Here is a 23,736-nt window from a genome sequence, read left to right as displayed (position 1 = left end):
GTGGGAACTGCCCCTTCCATCTTGTTTGCTGCTTCTGCTACTGCAATGGTTTTAACAGTCTGGTCAAATGTAATAATCTTTCCCTTGATGAAAAGCTTCTTGTTCTTGAAATAGAAAAGCACTGAATTTTACTGCCTGTAGAGTTTTAGAGAACCAAGTCGACAGAGTTTTAAGCCACCAAAAATGGGGCATGGGAATGGTATAGGTCCATCACAACTGGAATGTCGATACACTGCTGGATGGAAAGTTAAACTGGTAAAAACCACTTTAGAAAACCGTTCAGATAGTATCTTGGATATATACATACCCCGTGACCTATCGATTCCACATGTAGATATATACTTAACACTTAACTGCTCTAGTATAATCATTTCCTAAGTCATCAGAAACTCTTCCCAAACTGCATCTAACTTAAAAAATATTCATTATACGGACATATTTTTCCTCACTTAACCATGGGCTTAATCACCTGTGGTTTTGATCCTATTTCTCCCATTTATTTAAGGGTTTTTAATAAATGTTTCTGAAACTTTAAAGTACATAAAAATCTTTTGAGGATCTTGTTAAAACTCAGATTCTGATACAGCAAGTGTGGGGTGGGCCTGAGATCTGTAATTCCGACATGCTTCCAGGTGGTGCAGGCATCAGGGACCACCTTCTAATTGTTCAAGACTCATCATTTCGGACGTTGGGCAAACACTGAGTGTTTCACTACCTTGACTACACGTGAGAGTCACTCAGTCATCTCTTGGAGATTCTAATCCTTTAGGTCTGGAATGGGGCTCGGGCCACTGTTTTTCAAAAATTATCCCTGCTGATCCAGGATTATGAACCACTGTATCAGTCAGTCTCTGACAGAGCCTGTCCTCATCAAAAACAACTTAAACATCCTGTCCGTGTTAAAACATAACTTTAAAAAGCATATCTTAATAGGACACAACCTTTTAACACAGTTATTACGTGTTTCCACCACCCTTCATGCCTACCTCCACTAAGCATGACCTCTGCTGTCTAGCATTGATTGGTTACAGCACAGACTTAAGGAGGAACAGGAGCCGACTCAGGAGCTGAGAACAGAAGGCGCTGCTCTCCTGGCCGGGCTCAGGGTTAGGGGGTGGGCGGGAGGGACTGTCACTAACCCCAATAAGACTAGAATCACCCAGGGCCTTTTATAGCTTTGTAATTAATTTCAATTCATTGTTTCTCTTGAATTGTCTTTTTTTTTTTTTTATGTAAGGTTAAGAGAGTTGAAACTACAAGCTAAGCCTCGTTTTATTAATATCTAAACTCCACCAGTCACTATTATGTTTTAAACAAAGTTAAATGTCTTCTAATTGCAGTGCTAGCTAATCAGGATGATAAGCCACGCAGGGTATCCTGATTAAACTGTTTTGCTGCCAGTTCATTCAACCCCAGGAAAAGACACATACTTTCTTGCACTTATGCGTTAATTCACATTCAGGTTAAGTTATTGCATTGCAGCCTGCTGCCCAAGGGATAAAGCTGAGATAGCAAATTATCAGAAATGTATCTTTTATTCAGATAACCTTAGAAGCATGCATACAATCTAAAGGAAATCATCCTTACTTGCTCCAAGCAACTAAAGGAAGAACCAGCATTAAAAACAGTACACCCAAAGGGACCTTAGGCCTGTAAGACATCCTGTAACCTATATCCCCACTAAATATTTACATTCAAATGAAAAGCATTGTTAGGACTCTTTCATCTTGAAGATTAATTTTCTATTTTAATTAAAACTGATACATCACCATTTCCAAGACATTTTTCAGCTCATAAAAATGCCAAATGCTTTTATTCTCCCAATGGCTCTCCCAGTCTATAAACGTCGCGGGTCCAGACTTAAGGTTTCTTTTCCATACAGACCAAGAGATTGACACAGAGCACTTGAGCAGCCTCCAGACAGAAGGCTGCTGAAGTTAAGGAATGTCCCACAAGCATAGTTAGTGAAAAACATGCTGAGTCTCACATAATTACTGCGTTGAAGAGAAGGCAATGGAAGAACAATAGGTCAGATAACTACTGTGGTTTACTTTCTGTAAGGCGCAGCCTGAGATGATATAAAAATAATTATACTCACAAACCAGATTTTCCAAACTGCTTACTTAGTTTTTTCTAGGTCAGGATAGCTGGTCAAATCCCTCTGAAAGTTAAGTTTTCCAGCTGACCGCAAATGGGGAGTTCACTTACATTATTTCTCTGAAGTGCTGCATATATTTAGAAGTTCAAGAGACTATGATGTTTATTCCCCGTTCTCTAAGGGTTTTTCCCTCTGATAAGTACTGTTAGTAGACTGGGTTGAAAGAGCAGATCAAAAGCCATGCTACTGTAAGAGTTTAGCACCATCTTCATTACCATGTCATTAAAACTTCAGGTACAAACAAATAAGTTCCACACGGCTTAAAACTGAATCCACTCTAATACAAATTTATCATTTGCATGTTGAAATAAGTATAATTTTCTTTAAGTATAGCCAGCTCGATGAGAACGTGCTAATTTTCCCTTCGTTCCAATTTATCCTGTCCTCAATATTTGCACCAGAAAAAAAAAAATGCAATGGTATTACTTTCCTTTACGGAAGTAAAAGTTAATGCATCGATTGGTCCTTGTGATTTCCAGGCTACATCAGTGGTCTCAGAAATTTAAAGCATGCATTATCCTAAATGGACTTGAACCAACTCACCGAGATGTTGATTGTTTGCAAAAAGAAAGTCCCAAGTTTGCCGTGAGCAGAAAGCAGGGCAGGGGCCAAAATCTCTGCCTGCTGAATGAGGAGCTAAAAGGTGACAAAAAGGCACTCCAATTTGACAGCAGAACTTATTTGAGCATCTCCGTTAAAAAGAAAAAAGACAGTTTTAGGAAACATGGTCAGTGGGTTTCAAAATGGGCACATTTGTCCCATTAAGAAGAGCCAATGCTAGTTTTTGGCAGGCTTCCAGCCTTGTCAATTATCTCAATCCTAGTACAGTCTTCAGTCCTGGTGGGATTCCCACCTACTCGAGGGTCCCCTACCAATTTCCCCAATCCTAATTGTCTTCGCCTTTCTCTCAGATATACTGCAGAGTCTCCCTGTCTCTGGAAATTAATCACTATTTGAGAGATTAATTGGAATTTTAGGACTATTAATTGTAATTTCCTCTTCCTCTTGCTTTTTTAATTTTGAGGGAAACCTACAAGGACTTTTTCAACAACTAAAACGTCTATTTTTTTAAAAAAGGATGTTCCAAGACCCCAAAATAGCTGCTTTTCTGACATTTTGACTCTATGGTGTATCAGTCATTACACCCGGAGAATTACTCAGGCTTAGTTACAAACTCCACCTGGGGATTAAAAATAATTGGTTTACACAATAAGATGAATTATACATAACCGTTAAGATATTAAATGATACCATTTCTACTCTCTCAAAAGAACTCTTTCACATTCAGAATCAGTCATTTAAAGGAAGAGTAAATAATTTAAAACTAAAAGAACAGATAGTAGCTAAAAACTTATCCTATAGGTTATGGTCCTCTGAAAGCCTTTTTTCCCTTAGGAATTGAATCTGCCTTATGATGCAAAGACACACACATGTGCACCATGTCCCACAAAGACACATTGACACACAGACACAAACCTAGACACAGATACACGTGTATGCACACAGCAACTCACAGACACACCCACATATGCAGATATTCTCTCTCTGTCTCTCTCTCACACACACACACATACACACACACACACACACACACACACACACACAGCACTACTTTCCACCAAGCAAATCTTTGCCCTAGAATGACAGAGCAACAAGTATTTTCAATTCCTCTTTAACCAGTAGTAAATGTCTCCTGGCACCACAGAAACCTAAAATTGTAACTCAGACAGAAGAAAAAAACTTTAGAAAACAGACTTAGACTCCTGTGCTGGCTTTCTTCGAGGTAAGGAGTGACAACTGCAGGCCTGCCCCCAGGCTAAACACGGCCAATAATCAGGACATCCGGGAGGCCTCCCAAGAGACTGACATTTGCAGAACCAGAGAGAAGGAGAAACTCGGAGCACTACCCAGGACGGGAGAGGTAGGCGGTGAAGGAAGTGGACAGCCTCCCTTTCTGTCTTCTCGTTTTCAGTTTAGAAGCTGCACCTGTGCCACTGTTTCTAAGGATCTCCATGTAGAATTTCTGGCATCTTTAAGAGGGTACAAAAAAAAAAACTCTGAAGACAGTGCTCCAGGGGGTAGCAATTTAAGGGAAGGGTTCCGAACTACAAATATTTTATACCTGATGACTTTACAAGTTCTGAAAAGTTCTACCAAGTCCACATTCACTATCAAGCCTTGGACCATAAACTCTTCTGTGGTGAGGCTCACATCTCCATTTATTCAGTCATTCATTCGAACATGTTTTTAAGAAGCTATGATATGTAGGCCCTCTGCTAGCAGCTGGTGGCCTGAGGGTTGCTGCTTTATGCAGTAACAACTGACTGGGGATGGACGGAATAATACCTTACAAGGAGGCTGCTTCTTAGCTCCTTACGTCCCCAGAGCCATGCATGGTGGCTGGCGCCAAGTGCGCACTCAATGTTTATGGAAAAGAGAAAGAAAAAAGAAGCAAACAAGGATGAGAAGAAGAAGGCTCAGAGTATTGCCACCTCCCTTACCAGTTGTTCATATAAAGTATCGGGGTGATTCAGTAAATAAGGAATATGCTCACCAGTAGAGTAGTATATACCATACACTCAGACATAAAAATATTTACCTACCTCCATCTGAAATTATGACTGTTAAACATACTCAGAGGTGACAATGTTTCCAGTAATAGAGCCCATATCAAATCAGTCTCTGGTCAATCAGTTGGTGGCGATTAGGGCTGATAGCATAGGAAGGCAAACACCACACCCCGTGGACTGAGGGTAACAGGCCCACAGAACAGAAGGGACAAAACTGCTCTGCGAGACACGAGATGAACACCGCGAAGGTTCCTGTCAGAGTCAATACTGACCCAGGAAGCTTCCATCCTAGCAGAGATGACGCTTCCTAGAAAAGTCAGGTTCGAATGGAGTAACAACATATGGCCAAAGGAATAACGGGCCAGAGGGCCAAGGACAGGTTCCTTACTCCAGCTCCACGTTTGAAGAAGTAAAACATTAACAAAAGCGTGAGGGCTACTGGGTGCTGGGACCCATGTTAATCCCCTGGGCGGTACAAAGATAAGAAACCCAGGACCTCCTCCAGAGGCGCGTACCATCGATTAGTCAAAAGCCACAGGAAAGGAGGCCATATTTAAGTAGAAATGAAAGTACCAAAGATACTGAAATGGCTCATTTTTGACAGTAAGAAAGAATTTCTTCAATGGTGGCTCTGGCAGCATCCAGAAATACATCTTCAGAATCCGGAGCAAGAAAGCATGGCCACAGCTTCATTTCATTAAAGTTGCTGGTATTTTCTTCCTCAGACTAATGAACAGAGATACTGTTGATCAGACAGAAGGAGAGGAATTGCTCACGTGTGTGTGTGCGTGCGCAATAACAGTAATTATATCTAGTAAGTGAGATGTATTTTTTTAAAAAGAGTCCCCATCTTTTAAGATACCAACCAAAATATTTATAGATGAAATGATACCGGGCCTGGGATTTTCTTCAAAATAATCCAGAGGAGGAGGATAGAGTTCAGATGACTCCAGGCCATACGTGCATCATCGTTGAAGTTGGCTGATGGATTGCTCATTATAGTTTCCTCTTTAAATATATTTGCAGTGCTCTCTATAAAAAGTTGTTTAAACTATAAATGGGTAATAAAAAGCCTGCTGAATATGTAGGAAAAGATAAAACTTTTGAACGATCATTCAATAAAATGGTGCTATTCAGTGTAAGTTAAAAAAAATGAACAAAAGCTCCTTGGAAATTATTCTTAAATATGAACACAAAGCCTGCACAGGGTGCCAAGTATACCACCGCCATCATTAAGCAAGGAAACGCAACCTACTGCATCTCTGCAGTTCTAGGCCATTTTATAAATGTTTTTCAAACTGTCAGTTGCCATCCTATAGTAGTGGATCCCGGACTGGTCAGGTCCAAGGGGCCTGACCAGTTTCTAAAAATGAATCAGAATGTAATAGAAAATATCGGAGTACGTCACACAGGAAGGGGGAAGCACTGTTTGTGGAGCTTGTGTCTGCGTGTGCGCATGTGCGTGTGCATGCACACACACACACACACACATACAGTGTTCGTGTTCAGTCTACTCTCGATTAATCTCTTTAGTAAATAAAACCCCAGTTAGAGAAGTGTCACTCTTCTAGAACCCTCTTGGGACAACCTTTCTCACCCAGTGTAAAAGCCGAAGTCCTTACACTGGCCCACAAGGCCGATCATGATCTGCCCCACCCATTTCTGTTCAGTCCTGTTCACCCCTTACTCACGCCAGCCCCACTGGCCATATTGCTGTATGTGGAACGCACCAGGCACACTCCTGCATCCGGGCATTTGCGATTGCTGCCTCCTCCGTATGGAATGTTCCTTCTCCAGATATCTGTATGCTGGCTCCCTCCTCTCACCACCAACTGTCCTGTCAGTGAGGCCTTCCCTGACCACACGATGTAATATTCAGACCCCCACCCCAATATTTTCTATCTCCCTTCCTCCTCTATTTTTCTCCATAGAACCTACCACTTTCTAATATACTACATAAATTACGTATATTATAATGCCATATAATAATGATGTATATATTTGATATATAGAGATAGATAACATATAGTTTCTTTTGTTTATTATCTCTCTGTACTCAGAAACTCCATGAAGACCAGAATGTTATCTGTTCACTGCAATAATAGCTCTAACACTTAGCATACGGTAAATACTCAACAAATATACAATTATGTGGGTGCGCATGGTATGTGTGTGTGTGTGTATGTGTGTGCTGATGTAATATACAATATATTTCTTCGCTTGAGTCACATTCAGAAAGGCTTGTATGATATTGCCCTGGAGCAGGTTTGGAACAGCTCTGGGCTTAGAGTGACGACTGAAAAGTAAGTACAGCACAGGCACCCAGCAGTTCATGCTTTGCAAACCAGGGGCCTGGGATCAGTGGTGCCAATGGTCATTTCCATGTGAAGTGTGTGTGTGGGGAGGACTGGCTGTTCCCTGGGGGATACCACCAAGGAACCGTAAATTGGCAAGAGGAAATAGGCAGTCGGAAAATCATAAAATTTTCAAGACCCTCAGAGATGATCTGGTCAGCCTAATAATTCTACAGATGAGCATCGGAAACTTACGAAATGATCATGTAATTTGCCCCGGGCCATACAAAAAGCAAATTCTGAGATGGAACTGGCACCGACTTTGTTCAATGATCTTTAAATAAAAGATCCTGCCATAAAAATGAAAAACAGAAATCCACTCTCCAAAAGCCTTCTGCCTGCTCTTTTTTTCTTTAGAAATAACCTGAGATTCTTTCTCCAATTAGGTGCCAATCATTCCTTCCACTCAAGCCTTGACAATTTGCAGGGCTCTCTGTTTTAAAAACAAAGAGCTGTTAATGATTGCCATTTCCCATAAATCAAAGCTTTAAAAACTCCTTACCATAGCAACCAGGAGTGGTTGAATTATCTACTATTATTCCCTGAATTTCTAATAAAACAATTCTGACACCAGGTCCAGGGATGTTCAAGTCAGTTAAGAATCAAAACCTTCAACCATCACTGTCCTACTTCACATTAAAGTTAAAGCATCTATTTTTGAATGGAAAAATTTCTTTCCAAATTTTTCTGTAACCATCAAACAAAGTGCTTCAGACCGTAAAGTGCTAACAAGCACGAACGATGCATTGGTAAAAGCCGTCAGTCATCTTAATTTGGACGGGAAGCAGAAACATTTTTGTTAGGTAGTGAACATCATTAGAGAGTGAATCGGGCACTGGTTGTTTGGCTCGCGACTGGACCAATAAGTCCTTCGACTGGGAGAGGCCAGGTTTCTTAGAACTCGCAGTATTTCTGTGGTGGCCTCAGGGGTTCCACAGGCTGAGGACATTCATGACATAACTGGCAGACATCCTTGGTTCCTACTTCCTCCTTCACAGACCCCTGCTCTGTTCAGGCGTCCTCACTCCGTCAGGGAGACAGACCCCGCCCCCATTCCAGGAAGGGGTCGTGGCTGGACTGAGTACATCATGGGAACCCTGTTCTCCTTGACAGTGACTGGCTCACATACAAGCATGTGACAAAACTGCAGCCAGTGAGGCCAGGGGAAGTCTACCGGGGCCAGGGGTGCGTCTGTGAAAGGTTTTCTCACTTTCCGCCCAGCCAGGAGGAAGAGACTCCGCCTTCTCTCCTTCTAAATGTGATGCCAGGGACTGCTGCTAACTCCTTGACACCATAAGAAGAGCAAGGCTGAGAACAGAGCCCCTCCACCGAGACGGCAGAGTTGCGAGAACTGCAGAGACGGGTCGGATGCCACTGTGTATGGCGTCTCCATCTCCTACTACTTCTTAGGATCTTCTGTATTTGTAGCAGAAGCATCCTAATCCATACGATAATTGCACCCTGGAATGTTCTGGTCAGGAAGCGAGGAGGTGTGAACGTGCTATGCACATTGGTGTCCGATGAGAAAAGTGGCATATGAGCAGCCGGTCTCAGGAACAGAGCATCTTTTGTTAGGGAAAACTTGGCCTGTGACATCAGGAAGTAGAGGCCCAAGGTATAATAAGATCCGCACCTGGAGTGAGATGTCAGGGCAGTTGCCAGAGGCCAGCGCGAGGCACAATACCTCGCCCATGTGTGCTCTTGTCCTGAGCAACTCAGGGTGGCAGGATTTCCCCCGAGGGAGGACACCAAACGACAAATCCACTGCAGCCCATACCCACTTCCTCCTCCAAGTGCCAGGAAAATACTCTGAATGGGACCTTAAGGAAAGAACTAAGGAAGATGTTCCAGCGCTCGCTGCTTTGCCTTCATACTCCCATGACTGGGTGGCTATCCGTATCTTGTGTGGGTGCTGACCTTCATTGTCCCATGGGCAGAAAGAGGGACAATGTGATGGGGAGCCAGCCATCCTATAAACTCATACAGGCCATTGAAGATTGAAGCCACCCAGGGACTGTTCCCTGAAGACACCAGTCTTTATCTTCATAAGCTCCCACTAGAGCCAGATCGGCATCCAATCTACAGAAGGTATCTTGCTCTAAGAGACTCCATGCGTGGGGGGAGAGGATGACGTTTTTTTGTATTTTTAACATGTGTTTTGATTGGATTCATTCTGGTGAACTGCATGTGGTTCTAGAAAATTTCATTTTTAATAGTCATGTTTTTAGATCTGATGAAATGCATTTTTCCGGGTGAATAATGTAAACACCAGAAGAACATCCGAGACAGCTGTACCTGTGTAATAATTTAGTCTTCCTAACAAAGTACTTACAGCACAATACTGTGATCTGACATGATCAAAGGTGTCGGCTCTTTGATTAGAAACAACAAAAGAGGCAGCAGATGACACCCTTGGAAACATCTGTGCACACATCCATCTAGTGGGGCCGATGCAGGCAGCAACAGAAGCATCTCTGTGCTAAGAATACCAGCAGCCCCACATACACAGTGGGAAATCTGGGCCCCGGATGACTCACGTTCCACTGTGAGGGCATAAGACTTACGCCCAGGGCTTGAAAAGCTGCAGAAAAACCTAATTAACTAGTCATGAGAAATGCATTAATTGCTTTGTCCAGCACCAGCAGAGGAGACCTGCTGCTCTCCTTCATTCCTGAGCTAAAAGGGGGATGCTGCAACCTTTAGGGGGCACTGGGGAAGGTCGAGCTGACCCTGTGAGCCAGCCACTGAAACACCTCTCTCTAGAACCTTCTGAGGAGATCGGGGCTGGCAGCAAAAAAAAAAAGACAAATGTGGAAATAAAAATGGGAAAAAGAGGGCCCCCCCCATGTGTTGATCAAGATATCAGTGACTTCAGAGAGCACGTTTCCTATCTGACTCAAAGCATCCTGTCCAGGCAGGACTTGATCTATGGGGGTTTCCCGCCTGCGCACTTTACAGCCTTTCCATATTCTCACTCTTACTATGTCAGTTATTGATTTATTTATTTATTTATTTATTTATTTATTTATTTATTTATTTATTTTTGGTCTCTTAGATAACAGCTTTATCGAGATATCATTCACATACCCTACAATTCACCCGTTCGAAAGTTTACAATTCAATGGCTTTCAGTATATTCACAGATAGGTGCAACCATTACAATCCACAATCCATTTTAGAATAATTCATCAGCCCAAAAGAAACCCGTACCCATGACCAGCCACTCCTGTTTCCCTCCAACTCTTTCAGCCTGGGAAACAACCAAACTACTTTCTGTCTCTCTAGGTTGCCTATTCTAGGCGCCTCATATAAGCGGAATCATAGAATGTCTGGTCTTCTGTAACTGGCATCTTGCGCTTAGCATAATGTTTCCAAAGTTCATCCCTGTGGCAGCATGTGTACCATATCACTTTTTAAAAATTTCTCTGCAGCCCTCCCTGATGAACTATAGTTTTACTTCTTAGGTCCCTAGAGTTCTTCTTATGTTCGCTATTCACTCCTGAAAAGTGCTTGTGAGCTAGAAATCAGGTTTAAAAAGTCCTGCTTCAGAGAAGTCCCTGTGATTTTGCTGGGGGTCTCCTATTGCAACGATGTGCAAATAATCCATATTATGAGTTTTTTTTAAATTAATTTTCTAAAAATTATTAAAGGCATGTGGCTAATATGAATCAGTGACAGGGTATCATAGAACTGATTTACATACAAGAGATAAAGGAGAGGCTATGGCAGCAGGCCTGTGATAGAGCTTGAGATAGAAACATATTCATTCACCTAACAAGTAGTTATGGACTGGTTACTGCATGCCAGACAGCTCCCTAGGCACTGGGGATTGGCGGTGAACAAAAACAGACAAAAACATTTGCTCTCGTGGGGCATGTATTCTAGCGATATGTAATAAAATTACTTAAGAAAAAACAAGAAAAAACAAGAGAACGATAAGTAGAAAATTCAAAGTAGTGGTTACTGTTGGAGGGAGGGAAGGAGAGAAGGGAAAGGAGTATCCAGGAAAAGGCAAGGTCAATGTCCCTAGGTTGAGCGGTGGCTTTTTCTATAAGAGTTAGGTTGCTGTGCTTTGTAACTTGCATGTCTGGTACAGACATTCATTTGCATATATTGAATCTTACATCAAATACAATTTTAAAAAGAACCACTCCTCTGAATTAGAAAGTATAAACAGTGGTGTCCCTTTGGACGAGAGATTTGTCTAGGCTAATTTAAAACGTTTATGGGAATGTGTAATGGACCATGGAGTCTTACACTGAGTAGGAAATTCTAAACTGGAGGGATTAGAATTCAAGGTTCAGAAAGGCTGTTTAAGAAGACCAAGGGGAGATTTTTCCAGTTATCTTAGAAGATCATGAACTCTGAATGATCACTGATCACCCAGGAAAGACGCCTATGGAGCATCTATATGAGAATGGGAGCTTCATAAGACAAGAGAGTTTTAGGTTTTATTTACAAGTTTTCAGTTTCCAAGTGTTTTTCATAGACATTATCCCATTGGATTCTTATAACCAGTATTATTAGCCCAGTTTATGGGTAAGAAAATGGAAATTCAGAGAGGCCCAAGTTAACATGGCCATTGGTGCTGGTGTTTGGGCCAGATCCTCAGTGCCCCAGCACCTGTCACACAACACCATCCTCGAAGTTCAGGGTTCAAACGAACCCACAGTTATTTAAAAAACCCAAAGACGAATGTTAGAAGTAAGTTTCAGAGAGTTAAATCGAAAGCGATAAAAAGAAATACCAGTCTATGCTAGGGGTAAAAAATGAATGGAACTCATCGCCGTAAGACGGAGCGCAAGCTGAGACTACATGCAGACTCGGAAACAGGTTTTCACGAATTCCTGAATGACAGATTTACACTCGGCGATTTATGAAAACTACGATGTCTGCAGGGCACCTCGTCCCCAAGAGGCTTCTGTGCGCTTTTACAAAATACCCCTCAGTGCTATCACTGGGGTTAGAATATAGACCCAAATAAGTACTACGGCAATTATGTTCTTATGACAGATTACACTGTCGAACTCAAAACGCCTGTCTCCCATTTGTAACTGCCCAGGATGCACTGTGGTTATATTCCTAATCTTAATCTGATGCAATTCAAGACAGTTTACAAAGTCCCCGTCAACCGCTTTTTCCTCTCAGGAAGAATTTATATTTGGGGGTGGGGGGGAAGTGTGTGGGTTAGTTTGGCTGCTTACAACAAGCACAGGGCTCTCACGTGGTATATTAATGTCACATAGAAGAAAAAGGTGCCCCAGTCACTGTGAGCACCTTCAACCCTGGACATTGGTCACTCGGGAGATAACAGAGAAGACATCTGGCTTCGACTAACCATGGCCCCAACCAGAAACTAACAACTCACAGAGCACTTCCTGAAAGAGACATAATATTGCTCTCTTTGCATATAAAAGTCACCAAAATAGTATTATTTACCCAAAAAACATGGTTTAACGGTCTCACAGTCTGCAGGGACAAACACTGTAAAACAAAACAACTAATTTTTATATAATAAAGTGAATTCGAATAAGCAACGTAAATCAATATTAGGAAGCCAAATTATGTGTATTAATATCTACACATCATTAGCATATCCCGAGTGAATTCTTTCATTACTAAAAGTAATGTTAGGCTTGACTTTTCATTTCCCTTGATATTAATTTATATATTATATATTTGGCTGGAAATCACCCTTGCTTGAAACCTAATCCACTTCTGCTTTCTGTGTATGCATGTACACACAGACTCAGACCAACAGACATGCATTCCCACATACAGACATCCGCATGGACATGTATGTGTATACACATATACATATTCATGGCAAGAAGCCTCAGTGTAAAGACTATCAGACAAGAATTTTCTCCTCCGGTCAAGAAAAAAATGTGTCCCTTGTTCCCTTACCTTCTCTTCCCAACTTGATAGCCTTATAGCACTGCAAGCTTTCTTTGGAAGGAGAGGTGTACATAAATCTAACAAGTAAATATGGAAAGTCTAGAATTATAGCGAAGCAAAAAAACAAAAACAAAGCACAAAACCTGTATAAACAAGAATCTAATGAAAGCCCCAACCTGTCCCTCTCTACAGAATTTCATTGCAAAATCACTGTACAGACTCAGAAAAAGGAGGAACATCTCTCAATGCCTGGGGACAGAACCAAAACAGGGACCTGAGAATCAATGCTGAACTGGGCCTCGGTAGAGGGAGGGTAAGTATCTGGCTGGGAAAGTGGACAGGACTACAACTGTGGGAGCCACCGGTCAGTGAACCAGCAGGTTCTGTACGGTGGAGTCCGCGATTAAGGCTAGAACATTCTCACTGGAGTCATCCCGCCCAGTGATGTCTAATACAAATATGAGTGACATGTATAATTTTAAATATTTCTAGTAGCTACATTACACATTTTTAAATAGAAAAATTAATTTTTAAGATGTATTTTCTTTACCTTAATATCCAATAAAAGTTATCATTTCAACATATAATCAATGTAACATTTGTAATTGTCTTTTTGTTTTATACTAAGTCTTCAGACTCTGATGTGTACTTTGCAGTACATCTCGGTTCAGACGAGCTACATTTTAAGGCCAAATAGCCCATGTGGCTACCATATTGGACAGTGCAGGCCCAGGTCTTGAGAATCAGACCCTTACAGGTGAATGTTGCAGCCCCCAGACTCTAGTAGATGCTACAGAAGATTTACCCACAAAACCATACTCCTTGCTTCCTGATTACTCGCTGTTCTAACATCCATCTCTCCAAACTAATCCTTGAAAACAAAATTTATAAAAATAATAACATTGTTAGTGTGGCATTATGTGCTAGGTTTTGTTTCCTTAAAGAAAATGGTGCTCAGCCAGCACTGAGGGTACAGAAGGCAATGATGGGACGTGATGAAACCCAGGCACGGGGCCTCTGACGAGAAAAAACTTGCATAAAGTTATCATCCAAGTGATTCTGTGATTCACATCGCCCTAAACTTATGGTCTGAATTATGACAATACGATCAAGTCACGATGCCACAGTGTTCTGGCTACTTTGGCTTCTGAGTTCAATGGCCTTGATATCCACTTCTTTCTTGAGAGTTGCTTGATGTTTTAAAGATACCTTCTACCTTTCCAATTTGTTGCTGCACTTGAAGATGGTAATGAAGTTCCAGGAGGAGGGTGGTTGCGTCACGTTCTTGCATCTTATTTGCGTGCATTTTCCCTCAACTAAATGCGCCGAAAATTCCAAAAGCTAACTTGATTTTTTCAAAACCAGTGCAACTGCCTTGCCCCGCATGTGGGCCTTTTGCAGAAGCAAAACACTTTTAGGCCAATGGTTTGCTGATGACCAAGTTGGGAGAAAATCTCTTTTAAACAGCACAGCCTGGGTCTGCCACTGGCAACCTCGGTCGACACATTCACAATTTTCCTATTTTCTTTATTATGTTTTAGAAGACATACAATTATAAGATCCAAGCTTTTTCTGGATGTGGACATTTTTTCCTCTTCGCGGGTGAAATTACAACTCACTTTTTTTTAATGGGGTTGCCTAGGGAAACTACATACCACTTTTTATAAAGCTTGAATCAAACTTCGGGACTAAAAGAGTTTACAAACATTTTAATTACTTTCTCTGATATCATCCTTCACTGTCATTCCACAGTTTCCCTCAAAGCTATGAAAAAAAAATTTAAAAAAAAAACCCAATTTTCAAAATTAGTAAATCTAGCCTAAGTAGCACATGGAATAAATAGAGGAATAGAAGAACATTCTATCAAATTTTCCATCCTTAGCTTAATTTTACATCAGTAAGGTCCCTGTCTTAAAACTACTGACCCTGTATTCCAGCGCTGCTCAATAGAATATTCCACAGAATGACAGAAATTTCTACGTGATCCAATATGGCAGCTAAGAGCCACATGTGCGATTGAGCACATGAAATGTGCCTCGTGCGACTGGGGAAATGAATTTTTTTTTTTTAACTTAAATTTAGTAGCTACGTGTGGCTAGTGGTTCCCATATAGGACTGCAGCACTTAATATAGTTAGGGCAGACAGTGGGTCGCTTAAGTCTTTGTCCTCTATTGGCAAAACAGCCTTGAGATCAAAGGCCCATTTAAAATACAAAGCACTCTGTGGCTTGTTTTTTGAAAATATTAAATAATTAAGTAGAACAGCCTCTATGAAGCCAGACAGGAAAAACGTCTGCAAGAAATTCTCTAAAGATGATGCTACTCTTTAAAATGAGCTGGGAAGGGAAGTAGAGAATTAATATTCTAAGAACATGGGTCCTAGATAACAGTACCAGCAAACAGCTCCACCACCAACTAGCTAAGCGGCACTGGGCAGTCCTTGGAGTCCTTCGGACCCTGATTCTCTCACTTATACAATGTTGGAATCTGCTAAACAACCTCCAAGGTCCCTCCTCACTCTAAACCTATGATGAAAGGTAAAGTCAACCCAGCTCGGGAGAAAAATAATTCTTAGGCAGGAATTGTTGCACATGGTCTACCTGAACTTCTTCTGTAACCTAGTTCCTTTACTTTTTCACTTAAGACATTGGCTAATAAACATATTTTGCCACCCAAGGACTCAGAATCTCGGAGTTTCATGAGGTGGTAATGAGACTTGATACGCTCACCCAAAATGGAATGCTGTTAAAACTCCAGTGAAGATAATCAACTGAGTGCAATGTATTTCCATTCCTTTTTATCCTTGTTTTTTTTTTTCTTTTATTTAGAAAATTTTCAAGCCTTTAGAAAAGTTGCAAGACTAGTGCAACGAGCACCTATCCACCTTTCACCTGGCAAGAATACTCTTAAGTACATACATCGGCAAGTCCAATTCCCTGGGTGTTCTCCCTGATGACTGATTACCTGGCAACTCCTCTTGATGCTGGTGAGAATAAGCTTTAGTCAGGTTGAGTGAGGGTCCGAATAACTACTGAGGGCAACAAAATAAGGCACAACCATATTGCTGTGTTTTCTCTCTTAACAATGAATGTGTATATCAGACTTAAAGTTTAGATGTCAGAAACTTTTCAAACAGAGATAGAAACAAACCAACGCTTTCTGTTTTGAAAGGGGGAAGAGAGATCTTTGGAATTTAGAGGACTGTGTTGAAATCCTAGCACCTCAAATCCAAGTCCTAGGCCCTCTCTGCTCCTATTTCTTTGTTTGCAAAATGGGATATAATGTCTACTACCTCAGGGAAATACTGTGAGAATTAGATGAGAGAATGTAAACGGAATGACACGTAATAGCCATTCGGTACTGTTAGCGGCTTTTACAGTTTATAAGCATTTTCGCAAGCAGTGCTTCAGGAATGATAACCCTGTGACATAAATTAGATGTCTCTATTTCTGATTTAAAGCCAAGAGAACTGAGGCTCAGAGACATTAAGGGAAGGAGAGAGGGAAGGGGGAGAATTGGCATCTAAGGAGCAGACATGATGCTCACGTCAACTTCAGGAAACCGGCTGTCACATCTGCAGCTTGCAGTGAGTATTCAAGGCTTGGAGAGGCTAACATCACCGAAGGCCACACAGCTGGCTAGTTGCAGAGCTTGGCTAAGTGTCTGATTTAAGTGCCTATGTGTCTGGTTTAAGTGCCTATGTGAAGAGTTTAGGAGCCTTGGTTAAGGGTTCAAGGGCCCTTGTTAATGGTTGTGGTGTCCCACTTAAGAACCTAAGAGCTCTGAGGGTTAAAGGGCCTTGAATAAGGCTTTAAACACTCTGGCTATAGGTTTAAATCTCCAGATCTTCTCGCTCCAACTTTGGGGCCCTTCCTACAGCCTCTAAAGAAGACCCGTTTTGGACTGTGGTATCTCTCACCAGCTCAAGGAAGCAGACGTCCTCCGGATCTAGCTGATTCAGGCAGCTGGCATCCAGCCTCTCTTCTTGAAAAAGTGCTCTCCCCAGCAGGCCCGCCAAGGGTGATTGGCAGCCCGCACAATGTGTAGGTGATATCTCAACTCCAGGAATCTAATCGATGTAACCTCTGACTTGAGGTGATTATGACATTTTAAATAAGGCTATTAATATTAGAGAATGTCTATGGGAACTTAGACGTTGAACGATTTAAAATAACACTTTATACTGCTGAGGTTATACTGTGAATGGGCCGAGGTTGGGTGACTTTGACAGGCCACACTGTTGAAGCAAGGCAATGCTGTAATTAGACCATACTGGAAAGACTCTATTCAAAGATCGGCCCCCACAAAGATGTCTGATTAATAATAAATGAAGAAACAAGCAGGCTATTTGCACAAGCAGCTGGCGGATGGCTCTCCCTGGGTGCACAGATGAAAAAGTTTTATCGACACTTGGCAACGCACACATGCCAGGCCTTCGGCCTCGGACCCTGATGGACAGCCACGTGGGCCCACGGCGGAGCAGACTGCGTGTGGGCCAGCACATTCCTAATGGGGTTTTCCTCCAGCCACGGAGACTTTAAATAAACTTCTGTTTTTGTTGGTAACTTTGAGACATGTGAGTGTGTTTTGTCACACCAATCAGCCTGCATCTGTTTTAACCCTCTGACCAGAATCCACGTGAGAAACAGAGTCCCAGCTTCCTTGCCCACCGAAAAGTGGATGGCGCTAGAGGATTTGGAAACTATTCGTGAACAGTAAAGCAGACCAAATGCAGGATTTATGAAAAAAAATCTTGAAAAAGAAATCTGACCAACATAATAACAGGTGAGAAAAGAAAAAGGGAGAGAGGGTGGGAGGAAGGAAGGGAGGCAGGAAGGCAAGACAACAATTCATTCTGAAAATTAAACGGCATATTTCAGGAGCCATGAAATGTGAATACATTCATAAAAGATGAATGATTGGTGGGTGATAGATGGATGCTATTAATCATATGTCCATCACTAGGTCCGTTTCTCTTTCTCAGGCTGTATCTAAGTGTCTTGGCAGGAATCTGGATCCCTTGGCAGAAAACTCTTTTCCAAAACCTACCATTGTGACACTGTCCATCTATAGGCTTTCGAAACCCAATGTCCGGTCATTTTCACCATCGTGCAAAAACAGGAGACCCTGCAGAGCAGCAGATGGCTCTCGGCTGGAATGACATTCCGGCCGAGCCCTAGGTGGCAGCTCAGAGAACACACCGTCCTGTTAAACCCTAAGCAGCCTGGCTTCAGAAAATACTTGGCGTTCGCATCTCCCAAAAGTTGAACAAATGACAGAGACATTGAAAGCACTTCTCAGGGTTAGTGCGAGTGGGGATACTCTGGTATTTTCGCAAAAATACACTAGTCAGTGGGCCCTCGTCAAACACTGCAAACACAGAGTCACGCTTAAGTAGGGCCTCCCTTCCTCTCAGGCTCTACGTCCCTGGGTTCATCTGGGTTACTGTGAACGGACAGCGGAAAATCTAATGAATTAAAATGAGGTGTAGAAAGGTCACCAGCAAAACAGTGAGCAACAAGACTCTGCCTCTGAATGAACGATTTCTCTTAGGGGGTTCGTTTTAGCTTTGCGATGTTTTTATTTGTGATTTTCGAAATAGCTATTTTTTCTTTTTGTGTGTGTGTGTGCGTGTGATTTAAAATAACAAAGGTAATCAAGTCTTCCAGCCACTCGAGGTAATGATGAAATTAAATTACAGTGATTATCACTAAAACAAAGGTAAAGAAATTGCTTTTACATATAATTGGATACTTCGGAAGAATCCAAACATCCAGAAGAAGACTTCTCATTGTGAAAGTCTGTTTCAACAAAGACACCCTGTTTTGTAGCGTTAGGTCCATGGAGTTTCTAATTACACATATGTAAGTCTTAACAGCATTATTATAGTTCAGTTTTACCTTCTGCATCTAGGAATACGAAAGATTTGTATGTGTCACTGGTTGTGACCCTTCAGTAATGAGTAATGACATTCCTATTTATCATCTCTAGGATCAACCCGTGTGACAGCAGAAAATAGCATTACAGTCGGCCCCCCATTTCCATGGATGCGGAGGGCCGACTGTATGCACTGACCTATGTTGCTTTATAGAAGGGACTTGAGTATCTGCAGATTTTGGTACCCATGGGGGTGCTGGAACCAAGCCCCTGCAGACACCATGGGATGACTGCATTTACCTAGCCCACAAACTGTTGCATATAATCTATTCAGGAATGTTCTTTTCCCAATTAAAGTTTGATGATTCTATACTTTATACTGATTTTTACTTTTTTTCCATCTGCATTTTAATTTTAAAAGGTTATAATACAGGGTGTTTATCTTCTCAAAATCTTAACAACTTGGGGTGCCTTTAATATTTAATTTTTTACCTAGTTCAGCTACTGAAAAATATCTCATAGTTTATTACTTTACTTGCGTTGATTTTTTTTTTTTACTCTGTGAAATTATCCATTTGGCAATCACATTACTATGTGCAAAAAATTCTTATTTCGATTATAAAAGTAAATATAACCCATGATTATTAAGAAAACTATTTTGCAAATCAACCATTGTTTATTTCTGAATATAATCAAGTACCACAGGCTAGATTAAAGGCTTATGGATAGGGATTTTTTCTCTATTTAAAATAATAAAGGTAATCAAACCTTCCTGCCAATCTAGGTGATTGTGAAATTTAATTACCAGCAGTTATCATTAAAACAAAGGCAAAGCAATTTCTTTTACACATAATTGAATATTCCAGAGGAAAATTTCTGAACAGTTCTCAGGAAATGTATTTAAAAATTAATTTTAACCTGATTATTTCATTTGTTATGTCTCGATTAGTAACACAGAATAAATGACACACGCGAATGACATGATTGACCAACAGCACGTGAGAACATCTTCCCAGCAAAGTCAGGTAACTTTGAGCTGAATGCTCAGTAAATTATTAGATCTTTACTCTTTGTGCGAATACAACCAAACCGAAATCTCCCACAGCTATTCCTCCGAGAGAGGTTGAGTCCACTTTATTTGAGTGTACCTCTCGTATGCTGGACACTTCAGAACTGACTGTTCATTTTTTGGTGCTCGATTGCCCAAATATGTCCTAAGGCATCCAGAACTGTGCCACCAAACCCACTGCTACCCAGACAGAAAGAAAGCCTCCTACATTAGCAGTAGCAGTAAGTGATCTGGCACCTCTGGGCCTATACGTGGAACTGTGCAGAGAAAAGAAACCACAGAAAAAGGATCAACGGCCTTAAGAAAGGAGGTTGAAAACTGGGTCCTGAACTTCATCTCCAGGCCTTTGCCTAAACTCTTTGCTCTTCTCCTTCCTCTGCCTGAAATGCCTTTCCCTATCTCTGCTATCCGGAAAAACCCTATTCATCCTTCAAGGCCTAACTCACAGGTCACCTCCACTGAGCCCTCTAAACTGAGGTCACCCTGTCTTCCCTGCGCTTTCCTCCACGTAACTGGTTCCATCCAACTGGCACACAGATTGATATTTGCTCCTCCATCTCTGCTGCTGGATGGCGAGGGAAAGTATCTTGATTCATCTTTCTATTCCAAATACATGGGACTATGTCTGAAATCTAAAAGACACTAAATAATTGCTTGTTTAATGGAGCTCCAACCTCAAGATCAAATTTAACATGCAACGTCAAGAGGCAGATTTGAGGAGTGTTGGACTTATTTCTGCACCTAAAGTCTGAGCCAGTGACCGCCTTTTTTTTTTTTTTTTTTTGTATTCCTCCAAGGAGCAAAATTTATTCACCGCAAGCACTTAAGTGCCACACCCTGTGCTAAATGCTCTACACACATTATCTCATTTAATCTCAACATTCATGTGAAGTCGGTCTTATTACTAATATTTGCCTCATTTACAGATAAGGAAATTAAGGCTTAGAGAAGTTAAGTAACTCACCCCAAGTTACCCAACTCATCAGTGATGGAGCCAGAAGTCAAGGACAATAATCTCAGAACTTCAGAGCTAGAAGGAATCCCAAAATTATCTTCCTCACTTAACTCCCTTCCAGCTGAGGTTTATGACTTACTGCCTGGAGCCTAGTAGGCCCTTGAAAATGGTGAGTCATTGACTGATGGAGTGTCCTAATTTCTCAGATTCTGACCTTTGCCTGGAGGAACCCAGCTGCCGTCACAAATAAGCTCTATTCTTTCCTGCCCAACACCTCTCACAGGTGTGAATTGCTTGTGTCACCTGAATTATTCATGATCCACACCATGAGAAATATACTTAAAAAGAGAACTATGGTTCTCATTATTTTTCAAGACCAAGTGCCTGATTAATTGGTGAATTAGACGATATAAACTCATGGCCCAGGTTGATGCACACCAAATAATATATCCGCGCCTACTTTTTGAATTTCAATTTTCAAGTAATTTCCCAGTTTCCATTGGGACTTGAAATAGTGGTAACTAAGTAGGATAAATAATTAAGCACCATAAGCATCTCTATCCTATCTGCAAAGCAATGACCATTATCTAAAGCTTATACGGCACTGCTTCAAACCCATGTATGCTTCCTAAGGTTGAGTTAGCTTTCTTAATGAGGTTTCTTAAGCTCCATCAAGACTGAAAATTCAGATGCCACAGCATCTGCAACTTATGCCATCAGTAACAAACGTGACACTACTGCCTCCTCGCCCTTTCTCCACTCCTCTTTCACTTCACCACCTTTATCCCACAAGCTGATTTTCTAGTGGGAAGTTTTCTGATGGGGATAACCATATGCTAAGCATGAGCCAACATCACTGTATTTTAAATTCAATGTTAGTCAACCACTGCAGCAGCAGTGGTTTGGGGGTGCTAAAAATAAACTGTAACATTTGCTGAGTTCTCAGAATTAAAACCACAGGCGGTCAACTTGTTGCTGCTCTTAATAAGATATGACTGTTCTGTCCCATTGGCTGCTGCTATGTGAAACTTGAACTTTACTGTATGCCTAACTACACAGTGCTTTTGATTAGTTGATGGGGATCGAGAAAGGAAGTGCCATTTCCCTGGAACTAAATCTGCAAAAAAAAAAAAAAAAGATATCAGATGGCTTTCAGTGATAGCCTTGTGCCACCTCACAATGGCACCTTAGTCGGATTCACCTTGCATTTATGATTTAATTAGTCACACATGTGTAGGTATGGTTCCTGATGCCTGCCTTGCTGTCCAGTGTTTCCGACAAGGTGTTTCTTCCTTTGAGTTTAATTTTTCAGTAATAATTTTTAAAAACACAACAAGAATTAACACAATATTAATACTTTGAGCATTTCCATTAGAACTTCGAGACCTTCTTGACCTATGAATACTGTATGCTATACTAAATGTCTTACTGGCTATCCCTTTAGGGTTTGTCATTAAAGTTTCTAGTGACCGGAGAGGTAGAAGGATTCTACCTAATGCATCATTCTGATGAGAAACCTGTCATACTCAAAACCGGTGGGTCTGCATCTATGGATTCCTACTCCTTCAGAATCGTTAGCAATTTTTGTCTCTTCAATTAGACCCACTGATGAACCATAGAAAAGCTGAAAGAAGCCCTCCGTTGGCTCAGCTGCACTTGGAAAAAAAAACAAAAAACATGTATGCCTGGAAAGTAAAATTACAGAGCGTATTCCAAGAGGCCACACAGGAAAATCCCTCATCCATCTCTCCTCCTCCTCTCTCTCTCTCTCTCTCTCTCTCTCTCTCTCTCTCTCTCACACACACACACACACACACAGACACACACACACAACTTGTATAACCAGGCAAATTGTCAGAGGCTGGGCTCGACCTCCCGTGCCCTACCTCGCTTCAATCAGGACCAGAAGGACCCAATCCCTTCCTTACTTCTCCCTCCAACCCATGCCCCAAGCGTGTCTCCACCGAGCTAATTTCTGAAACAAACAAAGAAAATCAAGTCTGTGAGGAGCGAGGGTTTGCTCCCTTCTGCCTTAAATTCGGGCATCCAGCGTAGTGGACACCTCACTGCCAGCGGGTCAGGGCGCCCAGCGTCACCCTAACCTTCCCCGCCCCGCCAGCCCCGGTTCCAGCTGCGCCAGAAAGTGCGAGCCTGCCCTGCTCCTTTCGCTTCTCGCCTGCTGCTCCCCAAGTGCCCAGAACACCCGCGTCCGCGCACGAGGGGCGCCTCGGCTAGCCCACCGCTGCGCTGTCAGACGTCAGGCGCGGAGGTGCTGTGGGCACCGAGGGGGCTGGCAATCCAAACAAGTGTCACACCGGACAGCTGCCCGCGCTCCGAGAGAGCCGGCAGGACGGCCACAGGTAGGCTCTACCCATCCCAGGGCGCGGGGCGAGAGCAGCGGGCGAGAGACCCAGCGCGGCAGCCGCGCCCGACAGGCTGAAACTCACCCGAGGACACCGACGAGCCGGACAGGCTGGAGTTGCTGGACGCTGCCATCTCCGCGCACCCCGCGCGTCGCTGCTCGCTCAGCCCCGGTGCCGCCGCAGCCGCCGCTGCCCTCGCCCGGCCGCTCGCAGCCTCTGCGGCCCCCAGCCCATGGCAAAGTCCGGGGGACGCGCAGAAAGCACCAGCCTCTGGACTCTGCCTGCACTTCCTGCTCCGCCAGATGACGCGCTGCTGCCGCCGCTATTTATGTGTGGTTTCCGTCCCTCTCGTTGCCTTTGCACGCTTTTCTCCGGGTGTCGGAGGGTAGGTGGGAGCGGAGAGGGGGGCGAGGGGCAGCCGGAGGGGACCGATCGTGGCTCCGGCTGAGCCCCAGCTGCGGTTAGCGCTCCCACGCGCGCCGCTGGGACCTG

General features: G+C 42.5%; 1 protein-coding gene across 1 annotated transcript in view; it reads right to left on the bottom strand.

Annotated features, from left to right (window-relative positions):
• CHN2 (chimerin 2) overlaps nucleotides 1-23,721 on the bottom strand; it is a 264,233-nt gene extending 240,512 nt beyond the window's left edge. The window contains exon 1 of the mRNA XM_006912029.3: nucleotides 23,329-23,721. Within this exon, the coding sequence (XP_006912091.2) occupies nucleotides 23,329-23,377 (49 nt within the window). The 5' untranslated portion in view covers nucleotides 23,378-23,721. The remainder of the gene's footprint in view (nucleotides 1-23,328) is intronic.
• Nucleotides 23,722-23,736: the final 15 nt, after the last annotated feature.

This window comes from Pteropus alecto, unplaced genomic scaffold (assembly GCF_000325575.1).
Source record: "Pteropus alecto unplaced genomic scaffold, ASM32557v1 scaffold21, whole genome shotgun sequence".
In the NCBI taxonomy this organism is placed as follows: Eukaryota; Metazoa; Chordata; class Mammalia; order Chiroptera; family Pteropodidae; genus Pteropus; species Pteropus alecto.
The sequence above is the reverse complement of the archived record's forward strand: the minus strand, read 5'-3'. Positions and strand labels throughout refer to the sequence as shown.